The sequence below is a fragment of the Zootoca vivipara genome, chromosome 2 (genome assembly GCF_965207765.1).
Source record: "Zootoca vivipara chromosome 2, rZooViv2.hap1.1, whole genome shotgun sequence".
Lineage (NCBI taxonomy): Eukaryota > Metazoa > Chordata > Lepidosauria > Squamata > Lacertidae > Zootoca > Zootoca vivipara.
The window spans coordinates 104,299,068-104,324,974 of NC_142584.1; the positions used below are offsets into that span (position 1 = coordinate 104,299,068).

Genomic DNA, 25,907 nt, shown 5'->3' on the forward strand with positions numbered 1-25,907 from the left:
ATTTTTTTAAAAAAGAAAGTCTGGAGGGTGAGTTTGGGGGGGGGGAACATTTGGATTATGTAGCTAGTGCTCCTATATTCAGATTTTGATCGATGCTTTTTTAGTTGGGTCTTGAGATGCAAGAAGCACCTTCAAAGGACATCACTTGGTGTTTTGAGGGAAGAGGGTGGGCGGTGAAGTGCCCCTTCACACGCTATAACCGGCACCCTGAACTGGCAAGATTTTAGGGTATGGTGTTTGGAGGAGGGATAGAAATCTGGTTTGCGGGGTCTCCTGGCTTGGAACCATCAATGGAGGAAAGCCTTTCTGAAACTTCCCTTCTTGCTTCTCCACAGGCTGCAGAGAAAAAAAGAATACTTTTTGACTCAGACACACCTCTTGCTTGATTCGCGGTCATCCTAAACTCTTGACGGAGGAAGAGAAATGGCTGTGGCGAAGATGGCTCAGGTAGGGGAGTTTTGTTGGGGGTTTCTGGTGGGGCGGGTGAAAGATGGGGGGGGAGAAAGCTTGCCCGTGGGGGCAGTGGGGGTGGGAGGAAGGCCGAGAGGACATCAGGTCAAAATGGATTCAGGTGTTAAGGCAGGCACCCCCAAACTTTGGCCCTCCAGATGTTTTGGACTACAATTCCCATCTCCCCCGACCTCTGGTCCTGTTAGCTAGGGATCATGGGAATTGTAGTCCAAAACATCTGGAGGGCTGCCGTTTGGGGATGCCAGTTTTAGATCTTCCCTATACAGTACAGGGCTTCCTTCAGATGGCTTGGGGGTCGGATAACTCCATGCTCTCCAACATTTCTCCAGTGAAAATAGGGACACCCTAAGGAAAAGTGGGGCATTTGTGTGGGGGGGGGAGAAAGCTTGCCCTGGGGGGCAGGTGTGGTGGCAGCCATAAGCTGAATCCTAACTTTTTGGCAGAGAATGGGGCAGAATCCAGTCTGGGCTCTGCATCTCTCCCTGCTTTAAAGCAAAGTTGAAAGGTTAGGGAGGGAGCTGCTTTTGTCAGTCAAAAAAGAATAGAGGGGAAGTAATGAGAATATGCACTATTATTACATATTATTTGACACACTCTGTGACAAAGTGCCTTACAGCTGCCTTAGGCACCATAGAAACAAAGCAGAAAGGTAGGATATAAATAGTTTTATCGCATTCACTTTTAATAAAAAATCCTAAAAGTCATAATTGTTCATATTCTACATTTAGAGACATAATGCCCTGTCCAGCCCCCCAGAGAATCTGATGAGTAAACTGCAATTTGGCCAAAGTCTCCCAGCACTACAAGCCCCATGAGGCTTGTGCTGATTTAAAATTTACACCCCCATAGGAATCAGCTGCCTTTTGGATGGAAGAGATTTCAAACATGTTAACAGCTTTCTAACGGTCAACAATTCAATGAGAAACCTGTGTATGGGGGTAGAGGATGGAGGGGGGGGGACCATTTAGATTTCTGCCCATTATGCAACAATTAATATGCAGCAATTAAAAGCATGGAGTACTTTTCCGTGAAAAAAGGGGACATCCGGCAGAGCATCACATTCCCTAGCTAATTTCCTGTTATTCAAAGTTAGCCTTGGTTGGCTTGGCCCCAGGGCATGCTGGGATAGCTGCTACTCTAGGTTTGCCATATTTCAAAAAGTAAAAACCAGGTCACTCCAAAAGTTGTTGAGCTTTTTTAGGAAGACCCCAAAGTTGTAGAGCTTTTTATAACAAAAACAACGCGATTTTTCTATTGACTTGTCTAAGATACAGGACAAAGCGCCACCTTTCTGAAATTGCCCTGCACACTTAATAATAATAATACTATTACATTATGTTATTTAATATTGAAGTATTACCCTGGAATTATCCCTCTTTTTTAAAGACTTAAAAGTTTTTTCAGTTATACAAAATGAAGTGAAAAGGTGTAATATATGCATATTTTATACACACACACACACACACACGATTCTTATATGCACTAATACATAAATTCTTAATAATCTACTGTGTTCTGTATAAACTTGTTTCACATATCAATATATTTATCTAAACAAAGTGCATGTCAATAAGCAAGCCGTTCACATGTTGCGAGTGTTGTCATGTTTTCAATCCATTGATTATTAAAGGGGAGCATATTTTTGTTCTTCCAGTTTATCAATTACCAGTCTTTGGGTTGTAGTTAGGGCACACAGAATCCATTTTCGTTGTTCAGTTGTCTACTTCCATATAATAGGTATATAATTCAAAATAATATTTTCTTCTGAAAATTTTAAAATCTGTACTGTCAAATTTATACAGTTCAACACTTTCTCCCAGAACTTAGTGAGAGCAGGACACTGTAAGAACATCTGTTTCAAAGAGGCATTATCCTTATCACATCTCCAACAAAGAGTTGCATTTGACCGTCCTTTTCTATGCAAACATAATGGAGTCTAAATATTATTTTCTGTTGTATAAGTCTTCGTTTAAGATCCATCAATACCTTTGCTACCACAATTACCCAGGAGCTTCATGGCCACATGAGGGTTTGAACCCATTTACCCACCCACCCACCCCTAACCACTACACAACACTGTCTCTCGTGAGCTATCACTGCAGACTCTGAGTGAGGATCTTTCTTTTTTCCAATCCTGCTGTTCCAGGTACCTGAAGCCTTGCAAGAGGTGACCGTGCACTCCACTGAAGGGCCGTGTCTGCTTGCGGGCCGTCGCCAGAGAGCCTTGTGTAGGAAAGCCATGCAGGAGAACTGTAGCTCTATGGTCTCCTTCGGTAAGGATTCTTTAACAAATATATAAATCACAAAATCAGTCCACTCCAGATTAAACAATGGAGGCACGAGTCACCAGCTTGTCTCTCAAGTTCTTCAGGAGCTTCATGAGGCTGTTGAGCATCCCTCCTCTCGCCTATAGGCGAAACCTGCAGTCGCTCAGCAGCAGAGTTTGTTGTTGGCACGTGAAAGACCCCAGAATTAGTTCCTGCTGGCACAGGGCTGGCATCACAGGTTGGCAGCTACTGAGGGGCCCACCCCACAGACAAGAGTCCCCTGGCACTGCGGCTGCAGCCCATGGAGGGAGTCGTGCCCAAGAGATTGCCAAAATCTGGAGCCGGCATTCCCATGTGTTGGGGCTGGGAAAGACCTGAAATCCCATTTGAAACAACCCCGCCCCTAAAAAACAACACTCACCCAAGCGAAAACCCCATCCCCATTAAAACCATAGGGGCCTGGCCAACACCCTTGTTCCACCATCAAAGGGAGAGCCAGTGTGGTGTAGTGGTTAAGAGCTGTAGCCTCGTAATCTGGGGAACCGGGTTCACTTCCCCGCTCCTCCACATGCAGCTGCTGGGTGACCTTGGGCTGGTCACACTTCTCTGAAGTCTCTCAGCCCCACTCACCTCACAGAGTGTTTGTTGTGGGGGAGGAAGGGAAAGGAGAATGTTAACCGCTTTGAGACTCCTTCGGGTAGTGATAAAGCGGGATATCAAATCCAAACTCTTCGTACTCTTCTTCTGCCGCCAGGGTTTGCAGGCTTTATAGAGCTTCCCCAGCAACTGATGCACACCTAACCGGGGCTGGAGGTTTTTCCAATGCTGCTTGCCTGCCCAGGTTCCTGGTACCTGGCCCACTTTCACAGCTGCAAGCAGGTCCTGGTCTGGAGAGCCAGTAGAGGCCACAGATCCAGCAGGTAGAGGGGAGATGGAGGTCCCTCAGGCAGTGGCTGCAGTCAGCTCCATAGAGCTGCTGTCAGATTTTGTATTTTATTTGCCCTTCACCCAAGTTCCCCCCCCCTCTCTCTCTCTCTCTCTCGCTCTCGTACTCTGCTCAACTCTGTCTTCCTCTTTGTGTCCACCTCAGGCGCATTCCCTGCCCAAGGCTCCGAACTGCTCAGCCGGCTGGATCGAGGGGAAGACGCCTGGGTCCCAGATCTCCGGAGCTCTGACGACAGTGCAGACGAAGGCCCGGTGAAACCGACGCTGAAGCGATGGCCGAAGGCAGGGATGTGGTGGGATGTGTACAGGAGCCCAGTGAAATACACCACTACATCAGACAGCTCAGGTCAGGATTGTCTAGAGAAGCCCTGTGTTTAGATGCCCTCCCCCCCCAAGGAACGTCATAGAATCCCAGAACTGTCAATTTGGAAGAGGGGGACCCCGAGGGTCATCCAGTCTGACCCCCTGCAATGCAGGAATCTCAGCTAAAGCGTCCATGGCAGATGGCCACCCGACCTCTGCTTAAAAACCTCCGAGGAAGGAGAATCCACCACCATTTGGCCGTGCTCCAAATCCCAGCATTTCTTCCTAAGGGGGCGTGGATGGATTTTATTATTTATTATTATTTAAACTTATTATCCAGCCTTCACTCGAAGGTTCCCGGGGCACGTTACAACCATTTAAGCACCGTGTTGATGGAAACAGTTGAAAGCAATGTACAACCACGAAAATATGGCGAGTCCTAAGGATGCACATCTCTTGCGTCCAGTGCCGGATTTACGTATAAGCTAAACAAGCTATAGCTTAGGGCCCCACTCTCTTGGGGGCCCCAAAAAAATTTAAAGGGGAAAAAACCCTGGATGTACATTTCCAAAATATAAGATAATAACAAATGAAATGAAACCTACATACAGCAACAGTGTTTTGTGTTGTGTAGGCTCCTGTGATGTAAGTCATGGGCCCCGCCTGCTAGCCTGGTCCCTAAAATATCACTGGTTTGCTCATTTCTATATATAGGGTGCCTACATTCTGCATGGACTGGTTGCATGTTCAACAATTACTTTGATAAAATACATATTTTGTTATGTGCAAATGGCTTTAGATACCTATTGGGTCCATAAATTACTTTATGGCCTAGATTCAACACCAAAAACAGCGACAATTTGCTGCTGACAAAGGACAGCTGGACGTATAAAGGGCCCCATTACCTTCAGTAGCATCAAACCTGAATCCGACCCTGCTTGCATCAAAAGCCAGGGTTAAGAGTCGCCGTTGGGACTTTTTGATGCAGTCAGACATTGTCTGTTCGAATTCATGTTCCGATACTGCTGCACAATGGGAGGAGAACGCCGTCTCTCTTGGCACAAGAATCCAGGCAATATTCAGTGCATATTCATTGCACATACTTCCAATGGCTACCAGGCATTAGACTTCTGAATGCTAAACTGAACTACACAGAAGTAAGCCTCGCTGGGAGGTATTCCACTTGCTCATCCTGTCAACATAAACATTACTGCTGACACAGTGGGGCTTCCTCCCTTTCCTTGCCCTGCCTGTGCTCCTCCCCAAATCTACTCTGAAGCGTTTTGGGGGGAGATACCCCTAGAACAGACAGGAGACATGCAGGGGAGGGGAAGTACCATTCTGCTAGCTGAAAACCTTGTGCCCTGTCTTAATATTACATTGGATATAACCCACTGGATCAGGCAGGGCTTCTCTCAAATAAGTATACTGAGGATTTTTTATTTTTATTTTTAGTGCAAGAGACCAATACAGCTACTGTTTTGGATAGCAAGTGAAAGTAATTCCTTTCTATATAAACATGCACATTTTCATTAATTAATTACATTTATATACCACCTTTGTCTTCCAAGGAGCTCAAGGTTGTGTACATGGTTCTCTTCCTCCCCCTTTCATCCTCACAACAACAACCTTGTGAGGTAGGGTTAGGCTAAGAGAAGGTGACTGGCCCAAGGTCATCCAGCGAGCTTCCTGGCTGACTGGGGATTCGAACCCTGCTCTCTCAGGTCATAGCCCAACACTCTAACCCAGGGGTGGTCAACTCCCAAGAGACTGCGATCTACTCAGAGTTAAAAAGAGGCAGTGATCTACCCCATTTTGGGGGGTTCAGGTTGTTGAGCTTTTTTTTTTTTAGGGAGGAAAGCCCTTTTTTAGGGGTTCAGGTCAAAGTTGTTGAGCTTTGAGGGAAGCCAGTGATCTACCAGTGATCTACCACAGACGTCTAGTGATCTACCAGTAGATCACGATCTACCTGTTGGACATGCCTGCTCTAACCATTAAGCCACACATATGTTTGGCAACCTACCCGTTTTTTCTCAGACACCTGCAGGAAAAACTTCTCCCTCCCCCCCCCAAAGAAAGCAAAATAAAAAAAATATTTTTACCAAATAAAATATTGCCTTTGCTGAAAATTACATAGAAAGAAGGGAAGAAGCATTTTAAAAGCCAGGAAGAATAAGTCAGAAATGGAGGGAGGAAAGAACTCTTGATTGGATGGAATAAAGGAGCAGTTTTAGAGATTTTTCAGGCTGCCTGCCTGTGGGTAAAGGAAGTGAATAGAGAGTGTTGTCTCCCCACTCCCTTTACCAGAACATAGTGGGTTTATGCATGGGAATTTGTTGCCATCGAGACGCACAAAATTATTTCACGCAGTGCATAATTTGTGAAATGGTGACTGCCATGAGATGTGGTGACAGCTGTTGGGGTGGATGGCTTTTTCTCTGCTCTCATAACGACCCCACTTTTTGTATATCCTCCTCCCTTCTGTGGCCTGCAGAGGATGAGCAGGAAAGTGAAGATGAAGAAGAGAAACGGCCACGTCGAGGTCACAAGCTGACGATCCTTCGTAGAAACGTACTGGGCAACTTCAAGGGGAATGGATCCCAGAGCGCGAAGCAAACAGGAGCCTCCAAGAATAGGCCTCAGCTGAAGAAGCACCCACGAGCCCAGCTAGGGAAGATGAAGTGTAACGCGACAGAAGTGGGCGATGTTGCTCCGCGCATAGCCAAAGAGAAGGCTCCTGGAGGGAACTGCGGCCAGGCCTTCAAGGCAAAAGCATCTCATTCTGGCGAGTGGCCGTACAAATGCTCTTTCTGTGGGGAAAGGTTCACAGCCAAAAAGGTCCTTGCCAGTCACCAGAGAGGTCATGCGGAAGAAAGGGGTTATAAACACCCCAGCTCAAGGAAGCACCCAAAGGCCTACCTGCGGGAAAGGCCTTTTGAATGCCCCACGTGTGGGAAGTGCTTCCAGCGGAAGAGCACCCTGACAGCTCACCTGAATATCCATACAGGAGAGCGGCCCTATAGATGCCCCAAATGCGAGAATGCCTTCACCCGAAAGGACCACCTTGAAAGACACCAGAGAAGCCACGTGAGGGAGAAGGGTGGCAGGCGTCCCAAGGGAGAGAGAGAAGCGAGGGCAGCCATTTCCCTTGACGCTCCTGAGGAGAACTCTTCTGCAGCCTCTGTCTCTGAGGGAACTTTCTTATCGGGCCTTGGCGCTGATAGACAGCAGGGGATCCCCCCAAATCTCTACAAGTGCCGGTTTTGTGGGAGGTGTATGCGGACCAAAGTTTTGCTCGTTGACCACGAGAGAATCCACAGGGAAGAGATGCCCTACAAATGTTCCCAGTGTCAGAAAAGCTTCCTTCATAAGAACAGTTTTCTCCAGCATGAGGCGACCCACCGGAGGAAGGCAGCCTGTGAGCGCCCCGTGAGGATGAGCGCCAAGTATACCCACTCTGCTTCCAGAATCACCCCCACAGCAGGGAATCCCTCTGCAGTTCCGACGGATGGGGGGAAAGTCACAAATGTTTTTAACCTTTCCCAACACCCCAGAACTCCAGGCGGGGAACGGGTCTATAAATGCCAGTACTGTGGGAAATGCTTGAGTGGAAGTGGTCCGCTCACCAACCACGAGAAACTCCACAGAAGAGGGAGATCCTATAAATGCCCCGACTGTGTGAAATGTTTCTCTCGGAAGGACAACCTTCTCCAACACAGGGCAACCCACAAGAAACCTGTCGGAAGGCCCAGGTTGAAGAGTATCCGCTCTGAACCTGAAAGAATCCACACAGAACTGAAGCCCCGTACAGACCTGAGGGACTGCATTGTCACTCGCAGCGTGGCTCGTAGCTTAAGCCTTTCCAAGCACCCAAAAAGCTACACGGAGGGCAAAGTCTACAAATGCCAGTACTGCGGGGAGCACACAAGAACAAAAAGTTTGCTCGTCAATCATGAGAGAATCCACAGGAGAACAAAGAAGCTTTACCAATGTTTGGAGTGTGGGAAAAGCTTCTATCAGAAGAACTACCTTGCTTCCCACCAGAGAGGCCATGTGAGGAAAAAGCTCTCCAAATGCTCAAACACCGACCAAAAAATGACCACAGACAATCCCCGCTCCCTGAAGCGTGCAAATCCTCAGAGAAGGAAAGCACCATGGCTATGCTTTAAATGTGGGAAACGCTTCGATTGTAAATATAACCTCACCAGGCATCAAAGGACCCACTTGGCAGAAAAGCCCTTCAAATGTGTGTGTGGGAAAGGGTTTGTTGAGATGTGGCATCTGAAGAGACATGAGACAACCCAGCTGAACAAGAAGTGCCATAAAAAGCTCCTTGGGGCTGAGGGGAAACGTGCCATTTTGAATTCTGCAAATGGCGTCCACCCTGAGGAGAAGAATCGGGGAGAGCTACCCGTAAACACTGAGCCACCGACAGCATCGAGCACAGTAGAAAGAAACATTTTACCGGACACTGAAGAAGAAAACACACACTCTCTGGTGGCCTTGGCAGAAGCTTCTGAGGTGGAAATTCTGGACATTTCTGAGCAGGGAGGAAACCATGCTCAGGCGCAAGTGGAATTATCCGAACACTCCCAACAAAACTCCTTACAGAAAAGCAGAGAAGGGAATGTCTCTGTCAGCCAGCCAGTGGAATCTGAGAGAAAGCTATCAGGAGAAGACGGTGTTATTCTGCGTTACAAGCAAGATGACCACAGCGAAGGTGAGCAGGTTCATCAAAGACACTCTTGCAAAAGGGCCCGTCTCCAGAGTCACGAGCGGGAAAAAGTCTGTGTCAGGTGGCAATTGAGATCACAGGCCATGATGTTAAGGAGGAGATCTAAGCAAAAGATGCAGCTAGTTGGTAAGCAGGCCAGATCCTGCTTCTGTCAGCAGGAAGGGCCAAAGATGATGCCAAGAAAGAAACCCGGCCTCCTGCAGGCCTGCAAGAAGGTAGAAACCTGCAGTGGCCCTCAAAGGAACCTACACACAGCTGCTTTCCCCAAAGGCAACTCAGACTCTGAGAGCTGCACGGCAGGAAAATGTGATGCCGTCTCCATCGGTGGGCAAGAAGACCTGCAGGAGTTGCCACCGGTGCCTGAAAGAAGCCCTTTGGAGAGTTGCGAAAGAGCCCAACCTGCAGATGAACTCCAGAAGGAGTCTCTTCAGAACATGGTGATGATGCCAAGATGGAAACCCAGCCCTCCAGGGGCCTGTAAGGTAGAAACTTGCAGTGGCCCACAAAGGAACCAACACACAGTTGCTTCCTCCAGTTTGCTCAAAAGTGCCCCAAAGGGCTTCGAACCAGGAGAACTGGGCTTCTGCCCACCATCCCAGAGGATGTTCTCCAGAGAATCCCAAGCAGAGACTGCTAAAAATGCAGCACTTGAAATGTTGCCCAGTGCTGAACTGAAGAAAGATCCAAAGGAAGTGCTGGAAAGGGAATCCAAAGGCAACTCGGGCTCTGGGAGCTGCACGGCAGGAAAATATGATGCCATTGCTATCGGTGGGCAAGAAGACCTACAGGACTTGCCACCGGTGCCTGAAAGAAGCCCTTTGCCCAGTGGCAAAAGAGCCCAACCTGCAGATGAAGTCCAGAAGGAGTCTCTTCAGAACATGGTGATGATGCCAAGATGGAAACCCAGCCCTCCAGGGGCCTGTAAGGTAGAAACTTGCAGTGGCCCTCAAAGGAAGCAACACACAGTTGCTTCCTCCAGTTTGCTCAAAAGTGCCCCAAAGGGCTTCGAACCAGGAGAACTGGGCTTCTGCCCACCATCCCAGAGGATGTTCTCCACAGAATCCCAAGAAGAGACTGCTAAAAGTGCAGCACTAGAGATGTTGGCCACTTGTGCAGCGAAGGAGGAAGTGCTGGTAAGGGAATCCAAAGGCAACTCGGGCTCTGGGAGTTGCACAACAGGAGAATACAATGCTGTTGCCATCAGTGAGCAAGAAGACCTGCAGGAGTTGCCACCGGTGCCTGAAAGAAGCCCTTTGGAGAATTGTGAAAGAGCCCAAGCTGCAAATGAACTCCAGAATGCCCATCAGCAGCCCAAAGTGGAGCTGGTACTGTCTGGAGAAGCAGGAAACACATGTCCGCAGAGCTGCAAGAAGGAAACAGGCAGTGCTGAGCCACAGACCGCGATAGCAGCAGAACCCACAAGCCCAGCTCCTTGGGACGAGGGTGTTTCCAGTGAGCGGAAATCAGAGACAACACAGCTGAAGTATGAGTGCAGCCAGTGTGACCAGTTCTTCGAGAGCCAAGCCTATCTTGAGAGCCACAAGAGGAGCCACAAGTGCAGGCCCTTTCTGTGCACCCACTGCAGGAAAGGCTTCCCTGCTGTACATACCTTGAACGTCCACATGCGAATCCACACGGGGGAGAAGCCGTTCAAATGCCCCGAGTGCGACTATCGCTGCAATGTGAGTGCCAACCTCAACAGGCACAGGAGAAAAACCCACAACTGGAAGAACCGACAACTGCCCAAAGTGCAGAGGACACTGTCTGGAGAAGCAGGGAACGCATCTCCGCAGAGCTGCAAGAAGGAAAGAGGCAGTGCTGAGCCACAGACCGCGATAGATGTGGCTGTGAACCAGGGAGAACTGGGCTTCTGCCCACCATCCCAGACAACGTTCTCCACAAAATCCAAACCAGAGACTATAAAAAATGCTGCACTAGAGATGTTGGCCACTTGTACATTGAAGAATGAGCCAAAGGAAGTGCTGGAAACCGAATGCAAAGGCAACTCGGGCTCTGAGAGCTGCACAGCAGGGAAATACAATGCCGTTGCCATCGGTGGGCAAGAAGACCTGCAGGGGTCGCCACCGGTGCCTGAAAGAAGCCTTTTCCAGAGTGGCGAAAGAGCCCAACCTGCAGATGAACTCCAGAATGCCCACCAGCAGCCCAGTTTGCTCAAAAGTGCCCCACAGGGTTTCGAACCAGGAGAACTGGGCTTCTGCCCACCACCCCAGACGATGTTCTCCCCAACATCCAAACCAGAGACTGCTAAAAGTTCAGCACTTGAAACGTTGCCCAGTGCTGAACTGAAGACTGAGCCAAAAGTAGTGCTGAAAAGGGAATGCAAAGACAACTTGGGCTATGGGAGTTGCACAGCAGGAAAATGCGATGCCGTCTCCATCGGTGGGCAAGAAGACCTGCAGGACTTGCCACCGGTGCCTGAAAGAAGCCTTTTGCCCAGTTGCAAAAGAGCCCAACCTGCAGATGAACTCCAGAATGCGTCGCTTCAGAACACGGAGATGATGCCAAGATGGAAACCCAGCCCTCCAGGGGCCTGTAAGGTAGAAACTTGCAGTGGCCCACAAAGGAACCAACACACAGTTGCTTCCTCCAGTTTGCTCAAAAGTGCCCCAAAGGGCTTCGAACCAGGAGAACTGGGCTTCTGCCCATCATCTCAGACGATGTTCTCTACAACATCCAAACCAGAGATCATCAAAAGTGCTGCACTAGAGATGTTGGCCACTTGTGCAGCGAAGAAGGAAGTGCTGGTAAGGGAATCCAAAGGCAACTCGGGCTCTGGGAGTTGCACAACAGGAGAATACAATGCTGTTGCCATCAGTGGGCAAGAAGACCTGCAGGAATTGCCACCAGTGCCTGAAAGAAGCTTTTTGCAGAGTTGTGAAAGAGCCCAAGCTGCAAATGAACTCCAGAATGCCCATCAGCAGCCCAAAGTGGAGCTGGTACTGTCTGGAGAAGCAGGAAACACATGTCCGCAGAGCTGCAAGAAGGAAAGAGGCAGTGCTGAGCCACAGACCGCGATAGCAGCAGAACCCACAAGCCCAGCTCCTTGGGACGAGGGTGTTTCTAGTGAGCGGAAATCAGAGACAACACCGCCGAAGTATGAGTGCAGCCAGTGTGACCAGTTCTTCGAGAGCCAAGCCTATCTTGAGAGCCACAAGAGGAGCCACAAGTGCAGGCCCTTTCTGTGCACCCACTGCAGGAAAGGCTTCCCTTCTGTACATACCTTGAACGTCCACATGCGAATCCACACGGGGGAGAAGCCGTTCAAATGCCCCGAGTGCGACTATCGCTGCAATGTGAGTGCCAACCTCAACAGGCACAGGAGAAAAACCCACAACTGGAAGAACCGACAACTGCCCAAAGTGCAGAGGACACTGTCTGGAGAAGCAGGGAACGCATCTCCGCAGAGCTGCAAGAAGGAAAGAGGCAGTGCTGAGCCACAGACCGCGATAGATGTGGCTGTGAACCAGGGAGAACTGGGCTTCTGCCCACCATCCCAGACAACGTTCTCCACAAAATCCAAACCAGAGACTATAAAAAATGCTGCACTAGAGATGTTGGCCACTTGTACATTGAAGAATGAGCCAAAGGAAGTGCTGGAAACCGAATGCAAAGGCAACTCGGGCTCTGAGAGCTGCACAGCAGGGAAATACAATGCCGTTGCCATCGGTGGGCAAGAAGACCTGCAGGGGTCGCCACCGGTGCCTGAAAGAAGCCTTTTCCAGAGTGGCGAAAGAGCCCAACCTGCAGATGAACTCCAGAATGCCCACCAGCAGCCCAGTTTGCTCAAAAGTGCCCCACAGGGTTTCGAACCAGGAGAACTGGGCTTCTGCCCACCACCCCAGACGATGTTCTCCCCAACATCCAAACCAGAGACTGCTAAAAGTTCAGCACTTGAAACGTTGCCCAGTGCTGAACTGAAGACTGAGCCAAAAGTAGTGCTGAAAAGGGAATGCAAAGACAACTTGGGCTATGGGAGTTGCACAGCAGGAAAATGCGATGCCGTCTCCATCGGTGGGCAAGAAGACCTGCAGGACTTGCCACCGGTGCCTGAAAGAAGCCTTTTGCCCAGTTGCAAAAGAGCCCAACCTGCAGATGAACTCCAGAATGCGTCGCTTCAGAACACGGAGATGATGCCAAGATGGAAACCCAGCCCTCCAGGGGCCTGTAAGGTAGAAACTTGCAGTGGCCCACAAAGGAACCAACACACAGTTGCTTCCTCCAGTTTGCTCAAAAGTGCCCCAAAGGGCTTCGAACCAGGAGAACTGGGCTTCTGCCCATCATCTCAGACGATGTTCTCTACAACATCCAAACCAGAGATCATCAAAAGTGCTGCACTAGAGATGTTGGCCACTTGTGCAGCGAAGAAGGAAGTGCTGGTAAGGGAATCCAAAGGCAACTCGGGCTCTGGGAGTTGCACAACAGGAGAATACAATGCTGTTGCCATCAGTGGGCAAGAAGACCTGCAGGAATTGCCACCAGTGCCTGAAAGAAGCTTTTTGCAGAGTTGTGAAAGAGCCCAAGCTGCAAATGAACTCCAGAATGCCCATCAGCAGCCCAAAGTGGAGCTGGTACTGTCTGGAGAAGCAGGAAACACATGTCCGCAGAGCTGCAAGAAGGAAAGAGGCAGTGCTGAGCCACAGACCGCGATAGCAGCAGAACCCACAAGCCCAGCTCCTTGGGACGAGGGTGTTTCTAGTGAGCGGAAATCAGAGACAACACCGCCGAAGTATGAGTGCAGCCAGTGTGACCAGTTCTTCGAGAGCCAAGCCTATCTTGAGAGCCACAAGAGGAGCCACAAGTGCAGGCCCTTTCTGTGCACCCACTGCAGGAAAGGCTTCCCTGCTGTACATACCTTGAACGTCCACATGCGAATCCACACGGGGGAGAAGCCGTTCAAATGCCCCGAGTGCGACTATCGCTGCAATGTGAGTGCCAACCTCAACAGGCACAGGAGAAAAACCCACAACTGGAAGAACCGACAACTGCCCAAAGTGCAGAGGACACTGTCTGGAGAAGCAGGGAACACATCTCCGCAGAGCTGCAAGAAGGAAAGAGGCAGTGCTGAGCCACAGAACCAGGGAGAACTGGGCTTCTGCCCACCATCCCAGACAACGTTCTCCACAAAATCCAAACCAGAGATTATAAAAAATGCTGCACTAGAGATGTTGGCCACTTGTACATTGAAGAATGAGCCAAAGGAAGTGCTGGAAAGGGAATGCAAAGGCAACACGGGCTCTGAGAGCAGCACGGCAGGAAAATATGATGCCGTTGCCATCGGTGGGCAGGAAGACCTGCAGGGGTTGCCACCGGTGCCTGAAAGAAGCCCTTTGGAGAATTGTGAAAGAGCCCAACCTGCAGATGAACTCCAGAATGCCCACCAGCAGCCCAGTTTGCTCAAAAGTGCCCCAAAGGGCTTCAAACCAGGAGAACTGGGCTTCTGCCCACCACCCCAGACGACGTTCTCCCCAACATCCAAACCAGAGACTACTAAAAGTTCAGCACTTGAAACGTTGCCCAGTGCTGAACTGAAGAATGAACTGAAGACTGAGCCAAAAGTAGTGCTGAAAAGGGAATGCAAAGATAACTTGGGCTATGGGAGTTGCATAGCAGGAAAATGCGATGCCGTCTCCATCGGTGGGCAAGAAGACCTGCAAGAGTTGCCACCGGTGCCTGAAATAAGCCCTTTGGAGATTTGCGAAAGAGCCCAACCTGCAGATGAACCTCAGAAGGAGTCTCTTCAGAACATGGTGATGATGCCAAGATGGAAACCCAGCCCTCCAGCGGCCTGTAAGGTAGAAACTTGCAGTGGCCCTCAATGGAACCAGCACACAGTTGCTTCCTCCAGTTTGCTCAAAAGTGCCCCAAAGGGCTTCGAACCAGGAGAACTGGGCTTCTGCCCATCATCTCAGACGATGTTCTCCACAGAATCCCAAGAAGAGACTGCTAAAAGTGCTGCACTTGAAACGTTGCCCATTGTTGAACTGAAGAAAGAGCCAAAGGAAGTTCTGGAAAGCGAATCCAAAGGCAACTCGGGCTCTGAGAGCTGCACGGCAGGAAAATATGATGCCGTTGCCATCGGTGGGCAAGAAGACCTGCAGGAGTTGCCACCAGTCCCTGAAAGAAGCCTTTTGCAGAGTGGTGAAAGAGCCCAAGCTGCAAATGAACTCCAGAATGCCCACCAGCAGCCCAAAGTACAGCTGACCCTGTCTGGAGAAGCAGGAAACACATGTCCGCAGAGCTGCAAGGAGGAAAGAAGCAGTGCTGAGCCACAGACCGCGATAGCAGCAGAACCCACAAGCCCAGCTCCTTGGGACGAGGGTGTTTCCAGTGAGCGGAAATCAGAGACAACACAGCTGAAGTATGAGTGCAGCCAGTGTGACCAGTTCTTCGAGAGCCAAGCCTATCTTGAGAGCCACAAGAGGAGCCACAAGTGCAGGCCCTTTCTGTGCACCCACTGCAGGAAAGGCTTCCCTGCTGTACATACCCTGAACGTCCACATGCGAACCCACACGGGGGAGAAGCCGTTCAAATGCCCCGAGTGCGACTATCGCTGCAATGTGAGTGCCAACCTCAACAGGCACAGGAGAAAAACCCACAGCTGGAAGAACCGACAACTGCCCAAAGTGCAGAGGACACTGTCTGGAGAAGCAGGGAACGCATCTCCGCAGAGCTGCAAGAAGGAAAGAGGCAGTGCTGAGCCACAGACCGCGATAGATGTGGCTGTGAACCAGGGAGAACTGGGCTTCTGCCCACCATCCCAGACAACGTTCTCCACAACATCCAAACCAGAGACTATAAAAAATGCTGCACTAGAGATGTTGGCCACTTGTACATTGAAGAATGAGCCAAAGGAAGTGCTGGAAAGGGAATGCAAAGGCAACACGGGCTCTGGGAGTTGCACAGCAGGGAAATACAATGTTGTTGCCATCGGTGGGCAAGAAGACCTGCAGGGGTCGCCACCGGTGCCTGAAAGAAGCCTTTTCCAGAGTGGCGAAAGAGCCCAAGCTGCAAATGAACTCCAGAATGCCCACCAGCAGCCCAGTTTGCTCAAAAGTGCCCCACAGGGTTTCGAACCAGGAGAACTGGGCTTCTGCCCACCACCCCAGACGATGTTCTCCCCAACATCCAAACCAGAGACTGCTAAAAGTTCAGCACTTGAAACGTTGCCCGGTGCTGAACTGAAGAATGAACTGAAGAATGAGCCAAAGGTAGTGCTGAAAAGGGAATGCAAAGACAACTTGGGCTATGGGAGTTGCACAGCAGGAAAATGCGATGCCGTCTCCATCGGTGGGCAAGAAGACCTGCAGGACTTGCCACCGGTGCCTGAAAGAAGCCTTTTGCCCAGTGGCAAAAGAGCCCAACCTGCAGATGAACTCCAGAAGGAGTCTCTTCAGAACATGGAGATGATGCCAAGATGGAAACCCAGCCCTCCAGGAGACTGTAAGGTAGAATCTTGCAGTGGTCCTCAAAGGAACCAGCACACAGTTGCTTCCTCCAGTTTGCTCAAAAGTGCCCCAAAGGGCTTCGAACCAGGAGAACTGGGCTTCTGCCCACCATCCCAGATGACGTTCTCCCCAACATCCAAACCAGAGACTGCTAAAATTTCAGCACTTGAAATGTTGCCCATTGCTGAACTGAAGGAAGAGCCAAGGGAAGTTCTGGAAAGCGAATGCAAAGGCAACTCGGGCTCTGAGAGCTGCACGGCAGGAAAATATGATACCATTGCTATCGGTGGGCAAGAAGACCTGCAGGAGTTGCCACCAGTGCCTGAAAGAAGCCTTTTGCAGAGTTGTGAAAGAGCCCAAGCTGCAAATGAACTCCAGAATGCCCATCAGCAGCCCAAAGTACAGCTGACCCTGTCTGGAGAAGCAGGAAACACATGTCCGCAGAGCTGCAAGGAGGAAAGAAGCAGTGCTGAGCCACAGACCGCGATAGCAGCAGAACCCACAAGCCCAGCTCCTTGGGACGAGGGTGTTTCCAGTGAGCGGAAATCAGAGACAACACAGCTGAAGTATGAGTGCAGCCAGTGTGACCAGTTCTTCGAGAGCCAAGCCTATCTTGAGAGTCACAAGAGGAGCCACAAGTGCAGGCCCTTTCTGTGCACCCACTGCAGGAAAGGCTTCCCTTCTGTACATACCTTGAACGCCCACATGCGAACCCACACGGGGGAGAAGCCGTTCAAATGCCCCGAGTGCGACTTTTGCTGCAATGCGAGCGCCAACCTCAACAAGCACAGGAAAAGAACCCACATCCAGAAGGGGCTCCACCTTTGCCATCTGTGCGGGAAGAGCTTCTTGTTCAGCCACAGCCTCGCCGTGCACTTGCAGTTGCACAGCGGGAAGGAGCCGTACGCCTGCGCCGACTGCGGGCAGATGTTCCTGCGCAAGAACTTGCTCGTTCTGCACAGGAGGTACAAGCACCAGTCGGAAGCTGTGTAACTGGGCTGTCCCTTCCCCTGGAGAGGTCAGCTCCGAGGGCACATGCTTGGCGCAACAGACCCAACCTAAGCTGAGACTGCAATCTGCACACTTGCAATCTGCACACTTGCACGCCGTAGGTTTGGCTGCTGTTTTGATCGTGCTCTTGCGACGGCCACATCCTGACTCAGGACTATGCTAGCTTTGTCCCTTCTTGCATCTCTCCCAGTTGCACCAGGAACTGGGGGGGGGCAGGTTGAGCCACAATAATTCTCTCCCCCTCTATATCAGGCATCCCCAAACCCTCTATATCAGGCATCCCCAAACTGCGGCCCTCCAGATGTTTTGGCCTACAACTCCCATGATCCCTAGCTAACAGGACCAGTGGTTGGGGAAGATGGGAATTGTTGTCCAAAACATCTGGAGGTCCGAAGTTTGGGGATGCCTGCTCTATATGGTGAAAGGACAGGGGAAGCCCTTGGCAAGATGATTAGGAGGGATATTTGCGTTCCTGAACCTTGGCAGGGAGGGAGGGAGGAAAGAACAACTTTATCTCCAATGGCTCTCCCATGTGCGCTTTCGTCCCTTCTGATGTGTCCTTTGGCAGGTCTGCTGGAAAAGGGTATACAGATCCCTGCTCTGCCACTGATGGGGTTTTTTCGGCCTGACCTTGTCTCTCACGTCATGCAGCCGTTGAGAATGGGATTCTGGGTTGAGAAATGCCGCCGCCCCCCACTCCCATTTGCACTGCTGATCTGAAAGACATTTTTTTGCTCCACCATAAAGTAAGGTTGTTTTTTTTAATGTTTATCATCCAGCCTACCTCCTCCTTTGCCTGTATGTGACATAACTTGCCTGACCCGGCTGTTGTCTGGTTGTTAGTTCTTGCGAAAATGTCATTTTCCTGATAAGAACCCCCCACCGCTTCTGCACCAGCCACCCTTATCCATGGCACATATAACCTCCAAAGTGGGAAGAGGGTATCTGGGGGGGGGGGGACAACCCCCTCGCCCTGCCCCCAAGTTGGGGGTTTATCCTGTGTGTTTTTGTTCTCCTACTTCATACCTCCTGTGTTAGAGCAGGGAAACGGGGGGGCCTTTGGCCCTCCAGGTGTTTGGTGGACTACAACTTCCACCACCCCCTGGCCATTGGCCATGCTGGCTGGGGCTGATGGGGAGTTGTAGTCCATTATCTGCCACGGAACAAAGCTTGGTGAGACCATACACCAGGCATCCCCAAACTGCGGCCCTCCAGATGTTTTGGCCTACAACTCCCATGATCCCTAGCTAACAGGACCAGTGGTCGGGGAAGATGGGAATTGTAGTCGAAAACATCTGGAGGGCCGAAGTTTGGGGATGCCTGCCATACACCTTCTGCCCTTCCGACAAGAAATTCAGTCCTGACGGGCTCTCCCTTTCCCTTAATGGCCTTGAAACACATGTGGATGTAGGAAAACGGAGTTTCCACCTGAATAAAAACCTGTTACATACAGATCAGTGTCTTTGCCTCTGTCACACAAAAATACACCACAGGTTTATATTGTTGGTCCATGGGAACTTAGGGAGCTACTTTGTGCTAAGTCAGACCATTAACCTGCCTGGCTTATATTTTCAAGAGTTTCAGGCAGGAATTTTTCCTAGATTGAACCAGACGCCTGCCCTTTCTTTGTTGACATTCTGTCTTGAGAGCAAGCAGCTCAGTCACCTCAGCAAGTTCATATTCTGGCCATTATCAAGTGTCATATCTCGTCTGTCCTTGCTAGTGAGAGGTATACAGTGGGGCTGGGGAGCCTCAGATTCCAAGGCTGAATGCGGCCCTTTGGGTCCCCCTATCTGGCCCTCAGAATTCTCCCCAGGCCATACCCCTCACAGGCCTGCTTTTACTTATTTATTTCCTGCAATTTATTTTACCACTCAACCACCGACGTTTTCTAGCTGACTGTACAATGTTATAACCGTGACATGGAAAATATGCAGCCGTACCTTGGTTGACGAACACCTTAGCAGTCAAATGTTTTGGCTCCTGAATGCCGCAAACCCAGAAGTGAATGTTTGCGAAGTCAAACGGTTTGGAAGTTGAATGGACTTCCAGAACAGATTCCATTCAACTTCCGAGGTATGACTGTAAAGGTAAAGGGACCCCTGACCATTAGGTCCAGTCATGACCAACTGGGGTTGCGGTGCTCATCTCGCATTATTGGACAAGGGAGCCGGCATACAGCTTCCAGGTCATGTGGCCAGCATGACTAAGCCGCTTCTGGCAAACCAGAGCAGCACACGGAAATGCCGTTTACCTTCCCGCCAGAGCAGTACCTATTTATCTACTTGCACTTTGACATGCTTTCAAACTGTTAGGTTGGCAGGAGCTGGGACCAAGCAACGGGAGCTCACCCTGTCGCGGGGATTTGAACCGCCAACCTTCTGATCGGCAAGCCCTAGGTTCTGTGGTTTAACCCACAGTGCCACCCGCGTAATAATATCTAATATCTAAATAATACCTAAAGCAGAATAAAAAACTGCTGTGGATAGCAGTGGTGTAAAAGATCAAAGACATCCTAAAATGCTTATTTAGAAGCCTGGGAGCATAAAACAAGTATTTTTACCTGGGAGCCATCAGTGAAAAGGAGGCTGAGTGGAACATGGTCCGACCTTCTCAAGAGGCAGAGCAGTAGTATAAACTCAATCATGCTTGTGTAGTCACTGCCACACATAAGCTTTTTTTAAGGTTAGATTTTTTTACAAAGCAGTCAATTTTTTAAAATGCAAATCCTCCTAAGTGTCAAAACCCGCTTTTTTAATGTAAAAAAAATATTGATATAAACACATACAAAATACGGTAAAAGTGATGAACTACACAGAAGCTGTAGTTACAGGTAGGTAGCCGTGTTGGTCTGAGTCGAAGCAAAATAAAATAATTCCTTCAGTAGCACCTTAAAGACCAACTAAGTTTTGATTTTGGTATGAGCTTTCGTGTGCATGCACACTTCTTCAGATACACTTGAAACAGAAGAGTCAGACCCTTATTTATATACAGAGGGTGGTGGGGGTGGGTGGGAATGGGTGATGGGCTGGTGGGAGTGGTAAACCTGTAGATGGCTGTTAACGACTGCTGGTGACTGCAATTGGTCCTGCGGGGGGGGGGGGGAAGCAAGGGCTGAGGCGCTAAAGAAAGCTTGACCATGCATAATGAGATGAGAATCCTATGTCTTTGTTCATCCCAGGTGGCTCCATGGTTTTAAGCTTGGTAATGAGTTCCAATTCAGCAACTTCTCTTTCCAGTCTGTTCCTGATTTTTTTCTGTAATAAAATAGCTGCTTTGAGATCTTGTATAGAATGTCCTGGGAGACTGACGTGTTCTCCTACTGGTTTCTCTGTCTTGTGGTTCCTGATGTCAGATTTATGTCCATTTATCCTTTGGCGTAGGGTTTGGCCTGTTTGTCCAATATAGAGAGCTGAAGGGCACTGTTGGCATTTGATGGCATACTGTATATACTGTTGGCATTTGATGGCATACTGTATATAGACCCTCTGTATGTACATAAGGGTCTGACTCTTCTGTTTCATGTGTATCTGGAGAAGTGTGCATGCACACGAAAGCTCATACCAAAATAAAAACTTAGTTGGTCTTTAAGGTGCTACTGAAGGATTTTTTTATTTTACACAGAAGCTGCTTTATGCTAGGTTCAGACGGTTTGTCCATTTAGCCCAGTATTATGGATTCGAGAGATGAGGATCCTGCGGCCTTCCAGATGTTTTGTTCCTAACTGAGCTTTCAGAATGAGATAGAGGAATGTCAAAGGAGATAATAAAAAATAGAGTGACATAGTAAGCCCCGCCCAACCCTCTGCTGTGGATATGTCATTCCAGATTTTGATAGCCTCCAATGCCCGTTAACTGTGGCCATCTGTCGGGGATTGTTGGCAGCTGTATTTCAGTAACACCTGGAGGTCTCACCCTGAGGCCTCTCTTATCGCTTGCTACCTGATCAAATTAGGGACCCTCTGCCCGAATTTGCCTGCAGAGCAAACTGAAAATCCAGACACAAAAGTTGTTGAGCTTTTTAGGGCAAAGTTTCATTGACCAAAGTTGCAAAATCTCCAAAAAAAAAAAGGTTCCCCCAGAATTCGCCACTTCCAATATGTGGCAACCCTAGCATGTGCCCTGCCACCCATCTGCACTCCAGCTGCACATTTAGAGCAGTGCAATGTCACTTTAAAGCAGTGTTTCTCCACCAGCTGTTGTTGGACTACAACTCCCACCATCCCTAGCTAGCAGGGGTTGGGGATGATGGGAGTTGTAGTCCAATAACAGCCGGGGACCAAAGGTTGAGAAACACTGCTTTAAAGAGTCATAACTTGCCCCAGGGAACTGTAGCGTGTGAAGGGTGCTGAGAATTGTTTGGAGCCCTACAATTCCTAGAGCAGTTTAACAATCGTTCCCTCTTCCCAGGGAACTCTGGTTGGCAGGGGTTTCCCTGAATCCTGTAGCTGGCAGAGAACAGAATAGTGGACTGCATATTAAGATTTTTTTTCTACTTCCCTAAAAGGGGGTGGTGGTGGTGGAAAACCTCTAGCAACTCGCCTGAAGATACTGGTATATATATTTTTAAACATCCCCAAAATGCATGATGAAGGCAAAACGAACATGCTTCTTTCCTACCAGGAATAGGACCCAAAGCCAACAGGAGAAAGAAAGCCTGGGCAAAGGGGGAGGACTGGAGCCTAAAGTTTCCACACTTTCTCCCTGGCCCCTATTACTTAAAGACAGTATCAAAATTAATCCAGAGCCTCAGGCTGCAAAAGGGAAGTTTTAAAAACTCACTAATGGCTGCTTCTTGAGATGACCCTGAATTATTTTATGAAAAGCAATAAGGAGGAAGACCACCAGCATTTCCTGCTTAGGTTGTCATGCCTTTCAGCAGTTCTCTTTTGTTATTTAAGTAATCTCTACAGCCTGAAGATTTGGGGTCTTCAGGGAGGCCAATCCATGCAAAGCCATTATGAGAAGGAGTACTTAAACCAGGAATGAGGCAGGTTTATCTCCAGCAGGGCAGTTAATGGAGGAATAATAGAACCAACAACAACAACAACAACAACAACAACAACAACAACAACAACAACAACATCAACATGGCCCTCAGGAGCTGGACTCCCTGCAGGGAGTGAAAAACCTCCATATCAAAACATTTCCAGCAAATTAGTTATTTCCACATGCGGCCTGTCAGTGGAAGTGAATCAGTCAGGCTGCCAAATCCCTCCTCTTTCTCCCTAACTCTATATTTTGCAGGTAGGTAGCCGGGTTGGTCTGCCGTAGTCGAAACAAAATAAAAAAATTCCTTCCAGTAGCACCTTAGAGGCCAACTAAGTTTGTCATGAGTTTGACCAAACTGCGGGAGGCAGCAGAAGACAGGAGTGCCTGGCGTGCTCTGGTCCATGGGGTCACAAAGAGTCGGACACGACTAAACGACTAAACAACAACAAAGTTTGTCATTGGTATGAGCTTTCGTGTGCATGCACACTTCTTCAGATACATGCACACGAAAGCTCATACCAATGACGAACTTGTTGTTTAGTCGTTTAGTCGTGTCCGACTCTTCGTGACCCCATGGACCATAGCACGCCAGGCACTCCTGTCTTCCACTGCCTCCCGCAGTTTGGTCAAACTCATGTTCGTAGCTTTGAGAACACTGTCCAACCATCTTGTCCTCTGACGTTCCCTTCTCCTAGTGCCCTCAATCTTTCCCAACATCAGGGTCTTTTCCAAGGATTCTTCTCTTCTCATGAGGTGGCCAAAGTATTGGAGCCTCAGCTTCACGATCTGTCCTTCCAGGGAGCACTCAGGGCTGATTTCCTTAAGAATGGATAGGTTTGATCTTCTTGCAGTCCATGGGACTCTCAAGAGTCTCCTCCAGCACCACAATTCAAAAGCATCAATTCTTCTCCAGCTCTCACTTCCATACATCACTACCGTACTGGGAAAACCATACCTTTAACTATACGGACCTTTGTCGGCAAGGTGATATCTCTGCTTTTTAAGATGCTGTCTAGGTTTGTCATTGCTTTTCTCCCAAGAAGCAGGCGTCTTTTAATTTCGTGACTGCTGTCACCATCTGCAGTGATCAAGGAGCCCAAGAAGGTGAAATCTCTCACTGCCTCCATTTCTTCCCCTTCTATTTGCCAGGAGGTGATAGGACCAGTGGCCATGATCTTGGTTTTTTTGATGTTGAGCTTCAGACCATATTTTGCGCTCTCCTCTTTCACCCTCATTAAAAGGTTCTTTAATTCCTCCTCGCTTTCTGCCATCAAGGTTGTGTCATCTGCATATCTGAGGCTGTTGATATTTATTCCGGCAATCTTAATTCCGGCTTGGGATTCATCTAGTCCAGCCTTTCGCATGATGAATTCTGCATATAAGTTAAATAACCAGGACGAACTTAGTTGGTCTCTAAGGTGCTACTGGAAGGAATTTTTTTAAAATTTTGTTTCTATATTTTGCAGTCACCCAGAATTATGAGATTAATCTGTAAACTGCCTTGAATCCTGTCAGGGGCAAATATATAAAAATAAATTTGTTGCTGTTGTTACAATAGCTCCAGTGTGAAACTGCTGGGTTACAATTGCAGTAATCAGGAAATTCTACTCTATTCCATCTGATAAAATGGGAGGCCGAGGAGGTTCGAAGCCCTGCTCAGCCATGACCTTGGGCCAGCCAATTTCTCAGTCTCTAACCCTACCCCGCAGGGTTGTTGTGAAGATAAGATGGAGAGGTGAGAACCATGTGCACTGCCTTGATCTCCTTGGAGGAGGGACATAAACGTAGTACAGTAAATAAATAAATAGCCAATGGAAGCTTAAACTTTGTTCATCTTTAAAGCACCACAAGATTCTTTGTTGGTTTTGATCCAATTGTATTGTAATAGTAAGTGCAAATAAGTACCTTTGTCAATAGATGGCAGTGTACATTGTTCTTGGCACTTGCGTTGTCCAGTTCACAGGAATTGTCTAATACAGTAGTGCCTTTAAATTAAAAGACCAATCGGTTTTTATTCTACAAATGGCCCGGGGAAGCAGCAGCCCTCTCTCCCATTGCTTATTCTCTTGCAACCCTATTCAGAGGTTGTGTGTGTGTGCTACTTGTTTTGTTGTTGTTGTTTAGTCGTTTAGTCGTGTCCGACTCTTCGTGACCCCATGTTTTGTTTTGTTTTGCTTAACCTGTTTTGTTAAGCATTGTTAAAAGGTAAAGGTAAAGGGACCCCTGACCATTAAGTCCAGTCCCTGAGGACTCTGGGGTTGCGGCGCTCATCTCACATTATTGGCCAAGGGAGCCGGCATACAGCTTCTGGATCATGTGGCCAGCATGACTAAGCCGCTTCTGGCGAACCAGAGCAGCACACGGAAACACTGTTTACCTTCCCACCTATTTATCTACTTGCACTTTGACGTGCTTTCGAACTGCTAGGTTGGCAGGAGCTGGGATCGAGCAACAGGAGCTCACCCCGTCGTGGGGATTCGAACCGCCGACCTTCTGATCGGCAAGCCATAGGCTCTGTGGTTTAGACCACAGCGCTGCCCGCTAGCGAGAATCCCCACAACTGGTATTCAGAGGCACAGGAGCAGGAGCAGGGACCAAGCAATGGGAGCTCACCCCGTCGCGGGGATTCGAACCACTGACCTTCTGATTGGCAAGCCCTAGGCTCAGTGGTTTAACCCACAGCGCCACCCGCACTTGTTACGATCTGCCAAAGCATATCTTTCCCTCTCAAACTGTGGAACTCGCGCGCCCAGGAGGCAGCAACGGCCCCCCAACCTGGATGGCTTTAAAAGGGGATTCATGGAGCAAAAGGAATCCATGGTTACTAGCCATGAAGGCTACGCTCTGCCTCTGGCATTGAGAGGCAGTAATGCTTCTGAATCCCAGTTGCTGGAAAACACAGGAGCCCTTGCGCTCCTGCTCCGCTCACTGGTTTCCCACTGGTTGGCCACTGAAAGTAATGGGGCCCTTTATATGTCCAGCTGTGCTTTGTCAACAACAAATTGTTGCTGTTTTTTGTGTTGAATATATGTTGCTATAAGGTAATTTATGGACCTAATAGGTATCTAAAGCCATTTGCACATGACAAAATATGTATTTTATCAAAGTAATTGTTGAACTAAAATACAATTAAGAAGTATATTAATAGTGAAATAATTATTAAGCTCTAACTTAAAATGATTTTTTATTCCTAACAAACTTAATAATGCAAACACATTGATTGGCATTTGGCAATAACAAAAGTTCCTTTAGAAACACAATTTACAAAGACACATAATCTAGTCTCTAGAAACTTGCTATAACATGAAATAATAGGTGTAAATATATGATGCAAACTAGTAATAATTATAAATAGCTTTATTAATATGAAATTAAGTGTTATAACCTGTACAGTGCAATTGTAGGTTTTATTTTATTTGTTTTTTATCTTATATTTTGGAAGTGTACATTAAGGGGTTTTTTCCTTTAAATTTTTTTGGGGGCCCCCCAAGAGAGTGGGGCCCTAAGAAGCAATAGCTTGTTTAGCTTAAATCCGGCACTGACTGGCCTTGGGTGGGCCATTGGCATGATCCAGCCGCGTTCTTCTCTTGCTCCTACGCGTAAAAGCGATCGCCAAGCTCAGAAGTGGGGGTAACAATGAAAACTCAGCTGCCTGCCACGCCCCCTTAAGCACCCCCCCCACACCCGAAAGGGCGGGGCTAACACAAGGGCCCGCCCA

The 25,907-nt window shown here is 48.8% G+C and overlaps 1 protein-coding gene across 1 annotated transcript; it reads left to right on the forward strand.

Moving 5' to 3' along the window:
- The first annotated feature begins 438 nt into the window (after positions 1 to 438).
- LOC148686998 (uncharacterized) lies at positions 439 to 17,249 on the forward strand. The gene is given in 4 exon segments (XM_088662462.1): positions 439 to 447; positions 2,618 to 2,744; positions 3,829 to 4,029; positions 6,481 to 17,249. Coding segments are annotated over 4 exon segments (11,106 nt in total).
- The last annotated feature ends 8,658 nt before the right edge of the window (positions 17,250 to 25,907 follow it).